General features: G+C 40.7%; 2 protein-coding genes across 5 annotated transcripts; one reads left to right on the top strand and one right to left on the bottom strand.

Moving 5' to 3' along the window:
- The first annotated feature begins 1589 nt into the window (after positions 1-1589).
- Positions 1590-12422, top strand: adamts13 (ADAM metallopeptidase with thrombospondin type 1 motif, 13). 4 transcript variants are annotated; one of them, XM_056376710.1, is made up of 29 exons: positions 1591-1895; positions 2197-2263; positions 2402-2535; positions 2830-2913; positions 3195-3319; positions 3413-3559; positions 3678-3812; positions 4071-4221; positions 4335-4439; positions 4545-4696; positions 4790-4853; positions 5225-5351; positions 5453-5601; positions 5730-5850; positions 6256-6336; positions 6430-6611; positions 6708-6864; positions 7575-7704; positions 7819-7998; positions 8192-8390; positions 8471-8573; positions 8664-8793; positions 8883-9059; positions 9156-9360; positions 10273-10624; positions 10711-10854; positions 10950-11129; positions 11640-11815; positions 11929-12422. In XM_056376710.1, exons 1-29 carry the CDS (start codon positions 1818-1820, stop codon positions 12082-12084), a joined length of 4191 nt encoding a protein of 1396 aa, XP_056232685.1. In that variant the 5' UTR covers positions 1591-1817; the 3' UTR covers positions 12085-12422. The 4 variants fall into 4 exon arrangements, with proteins under 4 accessions (XP_056232683.1, XP_056232682.1, XP_056232685.1 ...); XM_056376709.1 differs by having other exon boundaries at positions 2197-2302; XM_056376708.1 differs by having other exon boundaries at positions 1590-1895; positions 6256-6611.
- LOC130169757 (carnitine O-acetyltransferase-like) lies at positions 12260-19207 on the bottom strand. Its single transcript, XM_056376711.1, has 14 exons — positions 19047-19207; positions 17566-17835; positions 17069-17187; positions 16422-16475; positions 16137-16302; positions 15819-15993; positions 15530-15708; positions 15342-15442; positions 15136-15255; positions 14921-15043; positions 13393-13528; positions 13244-13306; positions 13008-13145; positions 12260-12899 (listed from the first exon to the last, which is right to left on the bottom strand). Exons 1-14 carry the CDS (start codon positions 19071-19073, stop codon positions 12684-12686), a joined length of 1887 nt encoding a protein of 628 aa, XP_056232686.1. The 5' UTR covers positions 19074-19207; the 3' UTR covers positions 12260-12683.
- Positions 19208-19690: the final 483 nt, after the last annotated feature.

Genomic DNA, 19690 nt, shown 5'->3' with positions numbered 1-19690 from the left:
AATCATTTCCTGTCAAAGAAATACAGTAAAATTCTAGCACTGATGCTTATCCTCCGTATCCAAACATAAAGACTTTAGGTGATGAGCTGCCATAAACAGGCAGGTGAACATTTATAGATTTTGCACACATGAATCTTTTACAACAGTGTGACAGATGGATGGAATGAAAAGCAGATGAACGAGAAACCTTTTTATGTACAAGCCACTCTACATAAATGCATCTCAAAATTAAATGCTAAGAGGTTGGCCTTCGCAACACAAAATCTCGTTAGGTAGATGTCTATGCAAAAGGTTGTAACAACTAACATACCTTTTGGATGGTTCTGGAGTATATTAATTATACATTTTGACAATAAAATCAGAAGAAACAGGGCAACAAAAAAGTGACTGTATCCATCTGGCAGAATAACAGAGATTATAAGTTTTCTGTGTTTAACTTCGTTCCTCGAACAACTTTCTCCTTCTTCACCAACTGCAACCAACCAACATTTTCCCGAGGCATCATCTGTTGTGCCCACTTGCGCATCCCATATGGCTAGATATATATAATTTAGGACATCATAAATATACAATCCCTACCCTCTTCTGCACAGACATGGGCATGAGGATCCAACAACACTTATCACAGTCTGTTGTGCTCGATAAATCCAGCAGGGCATTGAGGTTTTAGTGGAGTAGTGATGCTGGTGTAATGCCTGTGACACCCAGCTGTTAATTCGGACTGACAACGGGCAGATATCTGGCAGACTAATGGCAGATGGGCTTGAATCCTTGCTTTATGGAGATAAACTATACCCCCTCAGGAATGAAGGGGACAGAGGGGAGGGATGGGGGGGTTTCAACGCTTTCTTCAGTTTAGTTTCTGGATTTTAGAGTTTATCTGAAGGGTGGAATACATTCTTGTTATAGCTGGACATCTGTGTCATTATCATAGCAAGAAGAAATGGTTGCCCTAGTTTGACTGTATTTGTACAATCAGCATAGGGATATATTTAAAATTACCATCAATCATGTAAAAAGGAATCACTACTTGTAGTTGAAGTTAGAGAGAAAAGTCTGCCATCTGGCCCTGTTTCAGTAGTAAAAGAAAATAATTATATCTCTGATCCACAGGAATAAGCTTGTCAGTTCTAGCTTTACCGTTGCTGGTGTTGTTATTGCTGTTGTTGTTGTTGTTGTGTTTCCAGTGTGAATCTCCTATGTTCCAAATGAGCAATTTAGCATTAGATAATGTTTTACATCTGTCATGGACATAGAGGATGTTATTTTGTTACACACTTGTGGAGGAATGCGTGTGTGTGTGCTCCTGTTCCCTCTCAGTTTCTTCCAGGATTGTGACTGCCCTCTAATGGCCACATCAAGAAATAACACTTAATATTATTTATGATAATTAGGATTAATTCAGCAGTGATTGCAGCTGTGAAAGGCCTAAATAAAAATATGAGTACAATCCCAAAAGGGGGGATTTTGGTTTCTAAATAAAGCATGCAACTGCTAACACTGATTCTCTCCTGTCATTAAAGAAGTCTTTATTGCTCAGTGACGAAAGACAAGAAATGACACAAATTAGTCATTGCATACAAAAAAAAAGACAAGAAAAAAAAAAAAGAGCCAACCAATGAGAGCTGTCCCCTTGCTCCCACAGTTGGAAGATAACAGCAAATGACGTGTGTCACTCATCAACTTTGTCCCTACTCTTTACATAAACACATGTTACTCATACCCCGTTGGCTGGGCTTTGTCCTGCCTGAGTAGGAGGATCGCATATTGTCCTAGCACTATAGCAGAGCAGGTAGACGCACAGGAAGAGGGGAAACATGGTTTTTATGACTCTGCTCTGTCTGCTTTTACTGCGGCCTGGCTTCAGCGCTCTAATGAGATCTCCATTGGACGAGGTAGGTGGAAAGCCGCGGGTGAACAGGAGCAAAGCGGTTACTGATTCCACTGCTCTGGACTTCTGCAAAGTACATTGAACTCTTCAACTTTAAGCTGTTTATCATCCTGTGAAATCCAACGACCTGCCGAGAGTCATAACCATGTTTTACTGGATTTACATGGTGACCACTAAAAACCAAAAAGCCTAAAATTATTTTTGTGTTTTCATTCAGTATTTTGGGCCACAGATCTAAATTTAGTCACAAAGCATCTGTTTCTAAAGGAGCTAAAAACTGTGATATTGTTTGTTCCCTCCAAAAGCTATCCCGTCACTCCTCCAGTCAAAGAGACATAGTTTCCTCTCCTGATTCTTCTCCTGATGCCTCTGGTATGTGTTCCTATGGCAGCATGAAGACATCAATCACAAGTATATTATGCACGCTATAACGTAAGGTAAATAAAAATAACTATATACACAAGCAAATCAATGGTGTATGTTACCACTGCGTTTACTTTTTGTTCTCAGAGAGTGGGCGGCTGCGTCGGTCAGCACTGATGCCTGATATAACCCACCTGGAACTGCTGGTGGTGGTAGGGCCTGATGTCCAGCAGGTCCACAAGCAGGATACAGAAAGATACATCCTCACCAATCTCAATATTGTAAGTCTGATCACAAACATACAGTAAATAGACAGGTATCTAAGCAGCCTGTGTTGTATTGATAGCCATTTATACACCTTGAAACTAATGTACAAGGATAGCTAGTATAGGAGAAACGATATAATGGAAACAAATAAAAAGCAACTCAAGTTAGAGAGAAAACTCAGTTCAGACGTTATATGCTGAAATGTTTCCAGAACCAGCTCTAGAGAGAGCACCGCAATACTATACTCCCATTACACTCTGAGCATCCTGAAATATATTAAACTGACTTATATATCAATTTCAACCCAGGCCTCAGAGCTGCTGAGAGACATGACCCTGGGCGCCAACATGCGGGTGCACCTGGTCCGCACAATCATCCTGTCGGAGCCAGAGGTAAGTGGCTCTTTGTTTTACTTGTGGTATGTTAGTGCCCTAAAATTCAATAGCTGCACATGTAATTTTGGTATTCAGCTAATTCTGTTGTCCAATGTGTGCACCAGTAGAATAAGCTTACATTCCTGCTACTATTGAATATAAGGTTATTCTGTAGAGGGTATAAATGTGGTGGATAGAAGATTAGAGAGCTAAGATGGAGGGAGAGAAGACCATTACAACATTCTTTTGGTTTTCTTAGCAGCGTCTGTCCTCTATTGTTACTGTCTTCCTTCTTCTAGCCAGAGATACAAATGTCTACCAACATCACCTCATCTCTTAGAAGTGTGTGCGACTGGGGCAGAAGGATAAACCCCCCCAACGACTCAGACCCGCTACATGCTGATCTTTTGTTGTACGTTACGAGGTATGACGGCGTGTACCTGGATGTATTATAAATAGATGTTTACTACATGGACGGACGAACCATATTTTACGGTATATCTTCCATCGCAAACAGGTATGACCTGGTGTTGCCCGATGGGAACAAGCAGGTCAGGGGAGTAGCGCAGCTGGGTGGGGCTTGCTCCAGTGAGTGGAGCTGTGTGATCACAGAGGACACAGGCTTTGACCTGGGGATCACAATTGCTCATGAAATTGGCCACAGGTAAAAGCTGATTCAAAGAAGTAACATATCTGTTTTGAAATTTACATTTCAACTTATAAAACTCATTAGGCAGTGATTTCTTTTAAGTATCTGTGATTGCATATATAATTTCACCCAGTTTCGGAATCAACCATGATGGAGTGGGAAACACCTGCGGCAGGAGTGGGTTCATGATGGCTTCTGATGGAGGCTACAACAGTGTGGATCTGACCTGGTCCCCCTGCAGCAGACAGCAGCTGCTCACATTCTTCAGGTGGGCCAACCTGTGCAGAGCAGCTGTGCATGAAAATGTCTCTCATTCATCATGCAGACCTGGCACTGTTGAAAAGGCATTTCATCTATGAGTCATATCTAATTGTTTTCACCTTAGGTTCACATTTTGAGGATGTTTAATTTGGTTTTGAGTTGAAATTCATTAAAACATCAAGTATAGAAAAACTGATTAAGTCTTTTGGTGTGATATACTGTAAGTATTTTGGGAATGACATGTCACATGCATTTGTGTTCCCAGTGAAGGGAAGGCTGGATGTGTGAACGACCTGCCTGCAATGGCAGGCTCCCTACAAGACTGGAAGCCTGGTCTCTACTATGGAGTTGATGATCAGTGTCGTATAGCTTTTGGTAGCACCGCAAGAGCATGCTCTTTCAGCAATCCTGACCTGGTAAGTCACCTGTAATAGCAGCTTAACACCACCAGGTGGCATTTCACATCAAAAATAGACATTATTATCACACATCTAGCCTTGTTTTTAACATTGGTTTTCATTTTCATCAGCCAGTTTGTCGTGTTCTGTCCTGTCAAATTAACCCTGATGACGACAGCTCCTGCAAACGTCTCCTGGTGCCACTGCTGGACGGTACAGAGTGTGCACCAAATCAGGTACTGATCTGTGATGAGTGAGTAATTCTGTATTTTCCCAAGTGTCATTATTTACATAAAGTAGGCACAAGCATATTTGTTATGAGGTTCAGTCCTCTCTTGCAGTGGTGTCTGAAGGGGCGTTGTGTGTCTCCAGAGGAGCTCAGCTCCTCTGTGGTGGTGCATGGCTCCTGGTCGAGCTGGTCTGAGTTCTCCCCCTGTTCACGGACATGTGGTGGGGGAGTCACTCGCCGCACACGGCAATGCAACAACCCAAGGTAGCAAATGTACTGCAAACATCAGTGAAACATGGTGCTGAAGTGCCATCATTCTTGACAACAAATAAAATATCTGTCATGTCTGATTTTCAGACCTGCTTTTGGAGGGAATGAGTGTCAGGGTCTGGATATTGATGCTGAACTTTGTCACCAGCAGGTAAGTTCAAACTGGTTATGTTAACATTGGGCCTCCATACAGTAGGTCAATTCTGTTTGCTTAGTGGATCACTGTACCAAGAATTGTCCCTCGTTTTAATGATTTTTTTTGTTAGTGATTCGCAGCCTGTTCGCCCATAAGAGGCCTCCAAAAATACAAGTATTGATGGGATGACTCAGATAATTGGAGGCAGACAAGTAATTTAAAAGTGAGACCATGAGTTCGGGGCAAAGTGAGCAGTCCTTCCAATCAGTTTTAGATGAAGAGAAATGTACTGTCATGTATGCCTCTGCTACTGTTGGGTGGTGGTTTGAAACACTATCATCAGGATACAAAAGTTAAACATTCCTTGTTTTTCATTTTTGCTGTAGCCGTGTGAGCGCACCCAGCTAGATTTCATGGCAGAGCAGTGTTCCCAGACAGACCTCCAGCCCCTTTACCTGCTACCAAACACTGTCTCCTTCTACACGTGGATCCCTGCTGTAGGTTTTGCACAAGGTGGGCCTAAAGAAAACAGTTTGTTTTTTTTCATGTGTAAAATGACAAAGACTGTATCTCCAGTATTTTTTTTCTCTCTCAACTGTCCTTGTCATAACCAGGGGATGAGCAGTGCAGATATATGTGCCAGTCACATGGAGAAAACTTCATAGTGAGTCGTGGCTCTCAGTTTGTGGATGGGACTCGCTGTGAGTCAGACAGTCCGCCTCCCTTTGGCTCTACAGCTGCTTGTCTAAGAGGGAAATGCCAGGTAGAGATGACTCAACAAGACCTAACATGCCAGAGAGCAGATGCAATCTTACTTTCTCACACACCTTTTTTTTTTCTACACTCAGTCTCTCACACACCTTTTTAAATTTACTGTTTCTCTCTGATCAGCTGTTTGGCTGTGATGGTGTGCTACACTCTGGGAAAGTGAGGGATGTGTGTGGGGTGTGTGGTGGAGATGGGTCGTCCTGCAGTTTGACCTCTGACTCCTACACTGGTGGTCAGGCGCGAGGTAGCAAACAACAGTGTGTAATTATTGAACACATTCAGTGACAGAAAATGAATTGACAATTTTTTGATCATCAATTAATCTTTTAAATAATTTATTAAGCAAAAGTATCACATACTCTCTGATTCCTGCTTGTCAAATGTGATGGTTTGCTGTTTTATTTGACTGTAAATTGTTGTAAATTGACTGTTTGCCAGACAAAACAAGCAATTTTAAGATTTCTTCCTGTGATCAAGGAACATAGTGTATCATGGGCAGTTTTCACTAATTTCATACATTGCACAGACAAAATGCTTAACCCCTTTAATTGTAAAAAAAAATCAATAGATGTATTAATAATAATAGATCAACATCTCTAATTTCTGTATTGTCACAGCTATAGTTACAATCCAGTGCTTTCTGTTTCAGAGTACACCACCTTCCTCTCTCTGCCAGTGAATGCCTCACAGGCTCATATTGTAAACAGGGCACCTCTCTTCACTCACATGGGTGAGTGTCATCACTTTACAGGATATTTATGTTTCTACAATAGGTGTCGCAAAACAGAAACTTACAAATTGTTTTTGGCATTTGTGTCCGCAGCTGTCATGGTTGGGGATCGGTACATTGTGTCTGGAACTGGCACCATGGCACTGAATATGACTCACCCCTCCCCACTGGATGATAACCGCCTAGAATACCGCCTTCACCTGACCCCTGACCTTTTGCCCGCGATGGAGGAACTGCTGCTGCCTGGCCCGCTGAAACAGGACATAAACATACAGGTCAGGAGAGGCAAACAGACTGACTAAGAGAGGGGTTGATAGTTTCACATGTATTTCCTGTCTGCAAAAATGTTACACTTATTTTTCTCTTTGCAGGTCTATCGCAAATATGGAAAAGAATATGGCGAGAAGACAAATCCAAACATTAGTTATCACTACTATGTACCTACCAGAAACAGTGACTTGACAGGCATCACACCTAAAGGCAAATGGGTCGTCTTTACAACACCCTGCTCTGTCTCCTGTGGATTAGGTAAGAAACTCCTAATCACAAGTCTGAAAAGCATAAAAAAGAACACCCAACTTAATACAATGCTTTCTGCAGCTGATGCTCTTGTAAGTTCACAGACTGGCTGCACATTATAGTCTTAGCTTTTTTATTTTAAGAGCCAGCAGCTTTCACAAATGAGTTCCCAGAAAAGAGGTTTTTGTATAATAGTGTGCAACAATAATGACCTTTTTGAGCAAGCTTTTATCCTGTACTTAGTGTCTCTCTGTTGTAAGGACTCTAAAGTGTTGAATATGCCCAATTCATTTCATCATTGTTCTAATCTCAGATGTTTTCAGTAGAAAAATACCACCAAATGTCCACTGAACTGATTAACTGCACGATCACATACAGTACAGTTGAATGCAAAAATATGAAACTGTTGTTTAATATGCAGTATTTATTTTTTCTTTTCTTTTCTTTTTTCTTTTCTTTATCTGTACATGCTGTTCGCTTGTAAATATCCTCAACATCAACTCCTAACCACACAAGTCATTTTTTAAATATTGCAATTAAGTCTTGTAAACGTTCCCCTTTGCTATAAATGTTCACAGTAAAGCCATGCAACACTGTTAAGTCTGAAATGTAAAAAAAAAAAAACTGCTTCAGAACTCAAAGCAGCAGCAAAATGGATAATTTAATTGACAGTGTACTTTGAGCTATTTTTTCTTTTCCCAATTATTTTTTTTTTCCAGGTATACAGAAGCATGTATACGTCTGTGCAGATGAAGATACCAACAGCCACCTGGAAGAACACAACTGTGAGACACCTCTGCCACCTGCACCACTCCATACAACCTGTCAGCTTTCACCCTGCCCCCCAAGGTTAGGTTCATACTCATCTCTGTTTCATTCCTTTTGGACTGACATACACTTACAGTTCAGCACATATTGGTGCACAACAACTGACTGACTGAATTGAATAATTGAGTTTTACAGGTGGGATACAGGGACATTTGGGCCCTGTAGTGCCTCCTGTGGCGGAGGAGAGAGGGTGCGTCCTGTAAGATGTGTCCAGAAACATGGAGCTGATGAGGTGAATGTTCCAGATTCTGAATGCCCACCTGATACAGCTCCAAACGCTGTCGAAAAATGTAACCTGCAACACTGTCCAGCCAGGTATAAAGTCTACACTCTGCTGTTGATCATTAAGTGTATTTATTAAATGCCAAGTGCATGGATCAAATACCTTCCTTTGACCGCAGAGTACGAATGGTTTCAGGTGTTATCCTGCTGCCTCAGTTTGAACAATATTAGCATTTGTGAAATAAATAGAGTTTTCATGTGAAAACCCACTTCTGTGTGTTCACAGATGGCATGTATCGGAGCCAGGGGAATGCTCGGCAGTGTGCGGGCCAGGCGAGGCGAAACGTGTCGTGTCATGTGTTCGGACAGAAGCTGGTCAGGATGTTGAGGTGGATCAAAGCTTTTGTTCAAAGCAGATCAAACCACCTGACTCTGTACCCTGCGTGGTAGACGTCTGTCCCATTGGGTGGGAATCTAAGGGAGAGGTAAAGGCGAAAATGACTAAAATTTTATTTACTTATTTTAAAAATGTGAAGCGTGTCTAAACATTGCTTTTCTTCACCAGGACCAGCCCGTGCTAAAGTCTGGTTTGGTGCCACGCTCTAGACAAGATCCTGTATACGTGTGGAGCCCTGTTATCAGCCAGTGCTCAAAGACCTGTGGCAATGGTAAGTGAAACATTTTTTTTATTCTCTACTTTACTTAGAAACAGCAGGTCCTCAGCAGATACAGTCAACCAAAGCCCGATGCTTATGTAGGAACCCTGCAGGTGTGGTTTTCCTGTGTGGACCACCAGACCAGACTGGGGGTGCCAGACTTCCACTGTGATGCTTCTACTAAACCTTCTCCTCATTCCGAGATCTGCAGCACATCTCCCTGCCTTCCCATGTGAGATACCACAGTCTCATATTTGCCTGTAGCATGTACTATACTATCCAACAGATGACAGTAAGCAGTGAGATATTTTTAACAACCAGGTGGCGCTCTAAGCAAGGAGTCTGCAGCGTAACGTGTGGAGGAGGGGTGGCCAACAGGGTGCTGTACTGTGCTCGCGAAGCAGAAGGGGAGGAGGAGGTTGTGGAGGATTCAGAGTGCAGTGACTCTCTCAAACCCACAGCAGTGGTTTCATGTAGCACCCACAGCTGCCCAGCAAGGTAAATCACACACAAACACACACACACACACACACACGTCAGAAATCAATTTCTGGAAAGGCAAAAATGACCTTACCAGCACTGTCACTTGTGCAGGTGGAAGGTGTTCAGCACGTCACCCTGCTCTGTGTCCTGTGACTTGGGTGTCACTCAGAGGATTGTGTCTTGTGTCCAATTTGTCCACGGCAAGGAGAGTGTGGTGCCAGAGGAAAACTGCCATGCAGCTGTCAAACCAGCCACCACAGTGCCCTGCCTGGTGCAAGTCTGCACCTTCAGGTGGGAGGTGAAGCCATGGAGCCAGGTACATTTCACAGGAGAAAGAATGCATTAGAATGTGAAGATAAGATATTGATAAATATATATTGATTATTTGTTAATCATTTAAAAAACTTGTCAATCATTCTCTGGTTTCAGCTTCTCAAATATGAGGACATACTGCTTTTAAAATCACTGTTAATTGAATATCTTTGGGTTTCATTTTATATTCCAAACAATTCATCATTTCCTAAAGAAAATTAACAACAAATTAATCAACATTTGGTTGCAGCCATAGATAAAGACAAAGAATTAACAACAGCACATAAAGTATTCATACAGATGAGTAAGAAAAAAAATTGAAAAAATATTATTTCCCATGGTAGTTGAGGTATCAGTCTTATCATTTTTCCTATTATTCAATTTCTTCATGTGTGTTAAATAGATACCAGTTATGTCGATGTTTTAGCTGATTATCTTCAAATTACATCATTTTCATCATATTGTAAACTGATACTGTGGATTTTTTTTTTTTACATTTTCACAAATCCATTGGGTTCAGTTTTTTTTCCACACAATACAAAAATAATTTATCGGCCTCTTCAGGTCTGGAGGTTGGTGAGGTTAAGCAGGGCAGACTTTTCAAACTAGTCTAGACTTAAACTGCATTACCATACAGTAATAATGTAACACTGACAGAAAGTAATGCAGAGCCAGAGAAAGCTTTAGAGCTAAAACACAGATACGCTGGTGTGGTCCTTTCAGAACAGTTTGTAAACAACTACAAGGAAGACTCTGAACTCGTAGACATACACCCCTGTGCTATGGTAGTTTTCCACCTGTCCACAATCTACCTGAACTCTGCTTATTGTGTGATATGTAATATTGATGGCTGTTTGTGCATGATGTTGCAAACACTGAGACCTGAGCTTACCTACTGTGTTGTGTTCTTCTCCAGTGTTCAGCGCCCTGTGGATATGGGATCCAGTCCAGGGCTGTGTCCTGTCTGGGCCCCTCTAAGCCTGTGCCCCTCAGCCCTCTGCTTTGCATGCACATGCCCAAACCCATTACCATCCAGGGCTGCTATGTGGACAGCTGTGGAGATGTGGTGCCCACATCAGATGTGGCCTCTGACACCACCACTGCAATGCAGACTGTCAAGACGGTTAACCTCACAGAGGGACCTCTCCTGTCTCCCACTCTCAGCCACAAAGATACAACATTGCACCGCATGGGCCATCTTCCTCCAAGTCCAACAGAGGCCGTCACCCTCCCACAGACCACCACGACAAGCACCCCAACCCCTAAAGGTATAAACACTTTGACTCCCTACCTATTCTCAGTAAGAGCTGAAGGCAGACGCAGGATTAACATAACAGTGTGTGCTCTTTTCCAGGCGCATGTGGACAGCTATTCCTGGAGGAATCAGGCACAGTGGATTTGAAGGATGTACCCAACCGCTGCACAGTGTCCATAGGTCGACCCCTAGATGAGGTCATTCACATCAAAGTGGAATCCAGCTCCTTGAATTGCAGAAAAAGTACGTTTTTAAACAAACCTAGAGAATGTTGTTTCCCATGCCATAGCTATTGCACCAAAATAAATGTCTGTAACTCTATGCATGTGTTCTTGCAGAGGAGTATGTGGCATTTTTTGACCGACTGGCATTTGTGAGGAAGTGTGCACAGGTAGCAAGCAGCGAACTGACCACTAGGACTAATGTCCTGCTGGTTCGTCAAAATCTGCTCACTCCTGGGAATGGGATTGTGTTCACCTACAAGTCACAGAAAAACACAAAGAGGAGCCACTATCAGGGTAAGACTGTGTATCATTTTGTCATTGGGTGCAGAGCTGGGCACAAGAGTTGTACTTTTTTAAGGCACGAAAGATATTCTGTATGTTGTTTCAAAAGATATTTATATCCACAGATATAAAAAGGGTGATAATTAATGAAAGCTTCAGTTGCTTTTCAAAATGGATGCATCTATAAGTAAACTGAGTCCCATGTTGGAGCCTCGTGCAACATAAAGGTTCAAAACGGAATCTATAGAGATGTATACAATCGTGTTAACACTTGCACAGTCGAATGCTATCCAATACAGAAGCTCTGCAGTGTGAAGCTTTAAATGCTACAAACTATAGCATAAAAATATCAAGGAACTGAATCAGCAGCTAACACAAATTCAACATATGTTCAACATTTGGACCTTCACAAATGAAATACTCATTGCCTTGGACTGTATTTGACTGTACAGGCATTCATGTGTGTTTTGTTTACCCCATGTGTTTACCGAAGATTAAATACACCTTGTCTTTGCCCCACAGATTGTGACATTCAGCTGTTTTCCCCCAGCAGCGACTTTGAGAACCCAACAACGTCCAGCACTAACCACACCTGTCGAGTGCTCATCAATGCACCTCCCTCTGTGAAGATCAGAATCCAAGCACTACACATAGGATTAGTATTCAACGCCACCAACTCTCAGTCGACGTACATTATGGTGCGGACAGGCTTTTTAACTCGTGCTGTTGTTTCAATACGGTGCATGCTTGAGAGGAAAGATGTGCAAATGTAATAACTACAGCAATATTTTGTCTTGTGTTTCTTGTTCAGATCCGGGACATGGATGTCTTAAAGACCAATGTATTTAAAGGCCAACAGCTGTTTCAGTGGCACTCCTCTGGAAATATGGCTGAAATTGAATTTCATGGAGACTACCTGCATTCCAAAGGAAGCTTCAGAGCTGAATATTCCTTTATGAGGCTTTGATACTAAATATGAACTATCTTGAGGAGGTTTCCATTCATATGTTTAAAAATTCTTTACGTTTTTGTAACGGCCATTAAATTCAGTTCTGTTGAGTAGAAACACTGATGCTTTTAAACTTGATTTTCATACTTCCGTGCTAATTATTTTGACCTGAAATAAATAATAAACAAACCAAAGCACTCAAAATCTTTAAGTCAAATGAGAACAGTGTCATATTGAAGACTACACTGGGAACTGGTTAAGTATAAACAAGGAAAGAAAAATGTATACTATTACAATTAGCAAATTATGTTCATTTAAAGTTTATATATATATATATATATATATATATATATATATATATAAAAAAACACAATATATTAAAATATAGAATTTCCATCATAGAGAATTGCTTATCATCTCAAAGGCAGTGTATTAACCATCACACATTCCACTTCCCACAATCCTGTGATAACAGGTTTCCACTCGGCTCCAAAACACTCAGTACATTGTGTGTCTATGCCAGCGTGGCACTCTGCCACCGACTCCAGCACCGGTTCAGTTGCGGCTCCCATACGGCCCAGTGGGACATAAACGCTATGCCAGGCTCCTGTGTGGGATCACTGCTTGGCGGTAGCTGTGTCTTCCAGGAGAGCTCTCATGTCCAACAGAGCATCCTCTACAGCCTGGGCAAACTTGGCAGCGTTCGTCTCTTCACAGCTGTTGAAGGCCGTGATGGCGATGTTGATGTGCTCATCCATGGGATTGTAACACACTCCATAGCCATCTGGCACCATTGGACCAAAGCACATCACACAGTCTGTCTTGGAGCCAACCTTGGACATGGAGACGAATAGAGATGAGGGCAAATACTCAAACAAACAAATACGACATCAAATAATTATGTGCTCAGTAACTGTTGATTTTCTTAGATACAAACATACCTGGCTGGTGGAGAGATTATAATGCTGAGCCACAGCAAAAGAGGTATCCATGAATATCTCAGGCATAGAGGTCAGGTCTTCAATACCCTGCATCTTCAGCCCGAGGAGATGTCTGTCTATGGCTTGTCCATGAATTGCCTAAAAAAGAAATGTTGAATGTGTAGAGCTGAGTTTAATGAGATGGTGTCAGGAAAAAAAACACTTTGACTTTTGTATTGATGAATTCCAGATCTCACGTTGTACGTGTTGTCCTTATGTGTCTGCACAGCCCTCTGCAGCAGCGCAAGCCTCTCTGTGTTCTGTTGACAGTATTTACTGTTCAGTCAGACAGCTTATGTGCCTTAAATTGTACATTTATTGTGAAATTCTAGTTGTCCAGCAGTACCTGTTTAGCTGGGTCTTGCATTGCCTGGACGAATTTAAAGGAGTCTACAGTCGTTGCATTGATTGCATCTGTTCGCCCATATTTAAACATTCGTAATGATGCACTTTCATATGTAGAGCAGCAAATACTATACATCCTGGAAATCAAAAAACAACAGAGGATATATGATGTAGCACACTTAATGTCTAGGATCTTTTTTTTTTTTCCAGATTTTTTCAAGTTAAAAGGAAGATTAAAAGGAATTTTGTTATACAGAAGGTAGTAGGACATCGCCCTTGTTTTTTCTTTTTTTTCTATTAATATTTACTTATTTACTTATTACGTATGTATCAAGTAGTAGTTTCGGGCACCTAAGTGAGCAAAATCTTTTCCTCCTAATATACTGTATATTACTTATTCATTTATTTTTTTACTTATTTATTTATTTCTACTTTATGTGTGCATTAAAGGTTTAAATAAAAGATAAAAGGATAATTACTTGAGTAAATACCAAAAATATGTAGAAAAGATATATATGAGAGGAAATTAGTTAAACGAGGAGAGGGGTTGAAGCTCACTGGATACTCATCAGCCATGTGATGCAAATGCCTTTGAGTTACTTTAAAGAAAGCGTTCCAAATTTTTTAAAACCTCAGGATCCATGTGATTTGTCATACATAGAAAACAAGAAGCTACCGATGGGAGGTAGTAGCACTAATGGAGGTCAGGGTAAGGATTTTTTGTTTTTTATTATTTATTTTGTTTGTTTATTTTTTCTTCCATCCTCTTCTCCTTTCTTGGTTGTTTGTGCTGGTCTCCACAAAGGGAAGTTACAGGACTTGGTTCAAAGTAACCTCACTCAATGTAGAGGGGGGGTGATATAATATTCCTCCAAGAGACCCATTTATCAAAAGAAAAACACATAAAACTAGAAGAACTTGCTGATGCTCAAGATTTTTTCTCATCTTATCGCTCTGAAAAACATCCTGAAAAAACATCCTGTTCCATGTTAGAAAGATTCTTACAGATAAGGATGTGAGATATATTTTAGTTAAGGGTAAAATAGGAGACATAGAAATAACATTGTTAAACATATATAATCCACCAGAGCAGAGAGCAGAATTAATGACCAAAATTATAACACTGATTACTTCAGGGGACAATAATAATTGGTGGAGATTTAAATTTGATCATTGATCCAAAATTAGACATGTCAATAAAACATAGATGTTTGGAGAAAAAGAGATGTTTGGAGAACCCTGCATCCCAATGAGAGACAACACATACTACTCAAAACCATAACAAATATTCTGGACTATATTATTTTTTTATGTATACATCTGAGAAAAAATAAAACAAATTTACTAACTACTTTACTAAACTAGTTGTACTAAAAAGTAAATGCTATATTGGAAAAATAGATATCAGATCAAGCTGTAATATCTATGGAGTTATTATTGGCAATAGAAAAAGGTGCATCATGTTGGAGACTAAACAACTCTCTTTTAAATGAATTGAAATTTTTAAAGACCATTAAAAAAATTCTTACCGGAAGTAGGCAAGTTGAAGAGCCATTTGCACAAAAGCATCTGGACTCAGCTTATGTTGCTTTGGCACATTTTTTCCAAAAGGAGAAAACATCAGCACCTTCACATCTAAGTCATGCACCATTCTAGTAAAAGAAAGAAAAGAGTAAGTTAGACAGCATCAAAGCTGAGACAATAATAATAATAATAATAATAATAATGACTGCACTTCACATACATGTTCATATTTTGTTTGGCTTTCTCAATGTCTCTCTTGACCTCAGGTGTAATGTTAAAACGCAGTTTCTGAGGCGCCGCCAAGGGAACCATCGGGGAACGGACTATTTCAGTTTTCTGCCTGTTGAGAAAATGTGAAACAGTGAGTATATCTGGATTCATTTGAAAATGGACAAAACACTGATCTAACAACTGAATGGAACTTACATGCATTTAACAACGTAGTCAATGAGAAACACGATGGGTGGACCCTCAGCAGGTGCATGCTCATACACCAGTCCACATGTACCGTCTTCACCGACGATGAACTGAGGATGAAGTGCATTCAAATTCTCAACCAGTGTCAATAGTCCTGTTTATTATCTTACATGTAAAGTCATTTGTCTCAAACTGACCTGCAATGTCTTATCGAACCAGCGGTTGCCGCTGTTCCAGCGAGCTCCTCCTCCATGTAGCATCTGGGCAGCCACGCGGCTCTGGTACAGCTCATCTGACACACGAGGCATCGGGGCATCCAAACAAACCGTAAAAATGCTTTTCTGGATGGCACGGACTGACTCCTTATTTGTCTTATCTGAGGATGAATAAAATGGCCTTAAAGATTTAAAACATATTTTATGTCAAATACGCTTTATATTTCGAAAATCTATCAAAATGATAAGTTTTCATCCCTCCGGTCCTCACCCTTGATCAGGTTGTTATAGGCTTTTCCCCAGGTGTTGCGGTGCTGTGATGTAAGGATGCCAATCGGCTCCTTGTTAGTCTGCAAAGAGGAGTTCCAGATCTTCTCCAACTGCATGTAAATCTGGTCGACTGTCAGTGGGGTGCCATCGCTGTTATACACATCCAAGACAAAAAACTGGGGGGCAAAGCCACAGAGCCAGTATTTCTTTAGCCACTGCACTAATGATAATGACATTTCAAAATTAGCTTATGTTGAAACATCTTGCTGAAATGTTGAGGATACAAGAAGGAGAAGAACAGTGGTACCATCTAGAGTACCTGGAAGTTGTGGACCACAGTGATGTGAGTGGGAGGCGTTTTTCCGATGGTGTGGTTTACAACAGTGTCTCTCTTTGGACCAGGGATACGACAGGAGGACAAGATCTGGTAATACTGATCCATACACAGCGGCTTCCCACTTAGGTACTCTACAGGCAGGGTCTTACTGTGACACAGCACCTCAAATTATCCATTTGCAGATTTGTAAACCAACTGCATGTAATGATGACAATGAGATTTCTGTTACAACAGTATGATATTTGTATTAATTTCAGGCACACTCACGTGTCAATCATTTTTTTGAAGTCCAACACTCCTGCAATCAGTTTGGCAGCAAATCTGCAGAGGAGATATAATTGTTATTGTCCACTATATGATGTGCTCTTGTTTATTTACATACACATCCACCAGCTACTAACACAGCATTCAATTATTGGTTATCAACTCTGAATGGAGACATAAACAAGGAAATGTCAATCTAATTGTGTAACTAGATGACAAGTGATGAGCCTATTGTACCATGCATACCTAAAACTCTAGCAGTGGCTTCACTTGTGTATTTCTCTATGGGGCCACCATGTTCACTTCATATCCCATGGGTCACAGAAGTCAAAAACAGCTGAGCAATGCTATGGACAGCCAGAGCTCTTTAAATAGCCGGCATGTGAAGGAAAGCCTGTGCAAAGGTCGGCTTGAAATTCCAGCTTCATATGAGCTTGTTTATACTGCACTTCAACACAAAGTAAATCACTTTTAGAAACAACTTCATGAGTATGCTTATAATTAGAGACTGAAGGATTATAACTCACATTGTGGAAACTGACAGCAAACATTAAAAGTACTGGCTCTTCTTTTTTTGTGATTACAGAGGTTTTATTTAGTAAGAGCTTTGCAACTGTGGCTGCTCCTAGATATAGATCCTGCTTTCTCACCTCATCTGTCCTTGGCGATCCTGGAAGAGCATGCGCGGTAGGACGACCCCTGGACTGGTGTAGACCGCTAAAGGCATACGACAGTCTAGATAGGCTGACTGCATCCACCATTCTGACAGCTACATAAACACAGCAGTAGTCAGGTAGCAGGATATAATACATTTGCATACATTACTCTTTGCAAACATACAGATGTCTGAGACAATAGATCCAGATATACTTCCCTAAAAAGACTTTACATTAACTCATCATTAAACTACTTCAAACCGTAAACTAAGCATGAGTTTGCAGAGTCACACTGATACTCTCATGTCTCCCCCCACTGGCCAGCCATGAAGACCTCACTGCAAAATGAAAAATCAGTCTTACTGCATTTAATTACAAAGGACCTTGGTTCAGACTCAGCAGCACGTAGGCTTAAGCTTATTTATTCAAAACACTTTATGACACGCTGACACCCTGCTACATAGAAATGCTAAATAAAACCAAATCTCTACCCAGTTGTCTGCCTTGCGTGCCCGTCGCTCCAGGCCTTTCTGCAGCCTTCCCCCCACACCACCTTTGAGAAATTCCTCCACCAGCTTTCGAGTGTGCTCCAGCTCCTCCTCGCTGACAATGGGCTCTAGAGAGGCCAGGTAGCGCTCACATGTCTGCTTCAAAGGCGGCACAGGCAGCTTAGGTAAACCCTCCTGGTGCACCAGGGACCTCTCTGGGATCTGTGTTACTGGTCTGACCAGGCGACATGGTTTCGCCACGCCTGGCCGCAGCTAGAAGACATGAAATTGATAAACACAAACTCTCCTTTGCTTTTACAGATTACACTGGAAAAATATTACACAAGGAGAGTATAACAACTAATCTGCTCAAATTTTGTGACTGACTACATGGCCTCACTGATGTTAAAGTGTAATTACTGACATTTAATCTTACTAATAATCTCACTAGTTGAGCAAGAAGATTAATTGGACTACAGAGGTCACTGATGCTGCTTCACAAATCTAGGTGTCAACATGTTGTTAAATATTAGGTGTGTGCAATCAAAGCCTCAAATAGTAGATAACTCAGTGCACATGACTTCAAGATCTAATTTCCTATTTACAAATACATATGCTTTACAGTAAGATGATTACGTCTGTGAAAATCAACAGCAAAACAACTGGGCAAAGAAGTCGTACTATTTGTTTGGACCCACTGGTGTGGGCTTTGCCAGCTTATAAATAGAGGGTTGACACAGTTGAACCTTTGGAATGGTAGCTAAAACAAACAGACATGAAAGCAAGAAATATATCTGGGCTCTCATGTCACTGCAGGTTATCAACATCAAATCTTTATTTGATATAATGATAAGATTTTAAAATAAATTTGAAGAGAATGCCATCAAATTTATCATGAGTGTTTATAAAATGAGAAACGTGCGGAAGTACAAATGCATTTCGAAGTGTTGATATACATAATGGGAATAATTTTCATTTGTGTCAAGTTTATAGGAGCACAATAAAGAACTTCCGGGATAGATTTTCAAAATAAAAAGATTATGACCACCTTGTTTTGCAGCGTTATCATTATGTTTTGAACAATACATGTCACAACAAAGAATATAAAAAGATAGATAGCCCTGAGGAGGACCTCTGCTGTGGATAAAACTACCACTACAGTGCTATTTCCGATGTCCTTATAGCTGCATGCGCTTTAAGCTAACGTTATGCTATCGGCTATGCTAGGCTAACGTTATGCAAAATGTCGGAATAAGGGGCTTCTAAAACGCTCTAAAGTAATACCCGACATTAAAATAGAGTACCGGACATTATGGCAGCCTACTGTGGCGAAACATGATTATATTTTAACATAATATTGTCACATTGTTGTTGTCCTGTACAGCGCCCCACCCCCTTCACTCATTCTGATGCCGTAAAACTAAACGTAACGCTACTGCGTTTTTTATCACGCACTTAAAATAAATGTAAAACAAGAGACTTACCACGGATCTGACAAAAACACCCAACATCTTGTCAGACAGATGCGCTAAAGTCTCTTACTGTCCCGGCAATATAGATGGGAAATCCTCGGGCAGTCATGTCTCAAGGACAAGCAGACTGTCTATTCTCAGCTGTCCGCCCCCCCTCGGACCCACCGAGCAAAGACAACCGCGAGCTCCCCGCTAAAAGTCCTTTTTTTCCAAGTGGAGTTTGGTTCATACGTGACTGCAGTTCAAACTACTGCACACAAAATCTTTCTGCATTAATAGCTGCCTCATTTCATTGACGTAATAATTTTTCTAGAAGAATTAATGGATACCAGTGGTCCATAGGAACCATTAGTAAACTATTATTCGTTTGTTTTGGTTAGGGCAGAGTCACAAATGATATATTGAATTATGTAGGAATTGTAAAACAACAGCAATTGAAAATAAATTAATAAAATAAAATACAAGGTCACTATAGACCCTATAGATGCATCGCCTATCTATGATAAAGCCATATTCTCACACTTAACAAGAGTATAGTGAAATAATTTATCAGAAGCAGAAGTTGCAATTTATAAAGCCAACACATCAGTGTTTTTAAATGATGTTAGTTTTATTGATGAATAAAAGCAGTCCCTGATATAAATAATACATTTACA

Source organism: Seriola aureovittata, chromosome 5 (genome assembly GCF_021018895.1).
Source record: "Seriola aureovittata isolate HTS-2021-v1 ecotype China chromosome 5, ASM2101889v1, whole genome shotgun sequence".
Taxonomy (NCBI): domain Eukaryota; kingdom Metazoa; phylum Chordata; class Actinopteri; order Carangiformes; family Carangidae; genus Seriola; species Seriola aureovittata.
This window is presented reverse-complemented; position numbering and strand designations above follow the sequence as displayed.

What these genes read in the sequence shown, in the direction of transcription:
- LOC130169757 (XM_056376711.1), bottom strand. Translation starts at nt 19,073, where the DNA reads ATGTTGGGTGTTTTTGTCAGATCCGTG. An exon ending in GACTACGTTGTTAAATGCAT is followed by an intron (nt 15,256 to 15,341) that starts GTAAGTTCCATT and finishes TTTTCTCAACAG; the next exon opens with GCAGAAAACTGAAATAGTCC. An exon ending in GCCAAACAAAATATGAACAT is followed by an intron (nt 15,044 to 15,135) that starts GTATGTGAAGTG and finishes TTCTTTTACTAG; the next exon opens with AATGGTGCATGACTTAGATG.
- adamts13 (XM_056376707.1), top strand. Translation starts at nt 1,818, where the DNA reads ATGGTTTTTATGACTCTGCTCTGTCTGCTTTTACTGCGGCCTGGCTTC. An exon ending in GTCTAAGAGGGAAATGCCAG is followed by an intron (nt 5,602 to 5,729) that starts GTAGAGATGACT and finishes CTCTCTGATCAG; the next exon opens with CTGTTTGGCTGTGATGGTGT. An exon ending in AACAGGACATAAACATACAG is followed by an intron (nt 6,612 to 6,707) that starts GTCAGGAGAGGC and finishes TTCTCTTTGCAG; the next exon opens with GTCTATCGCAAATATGGAAA.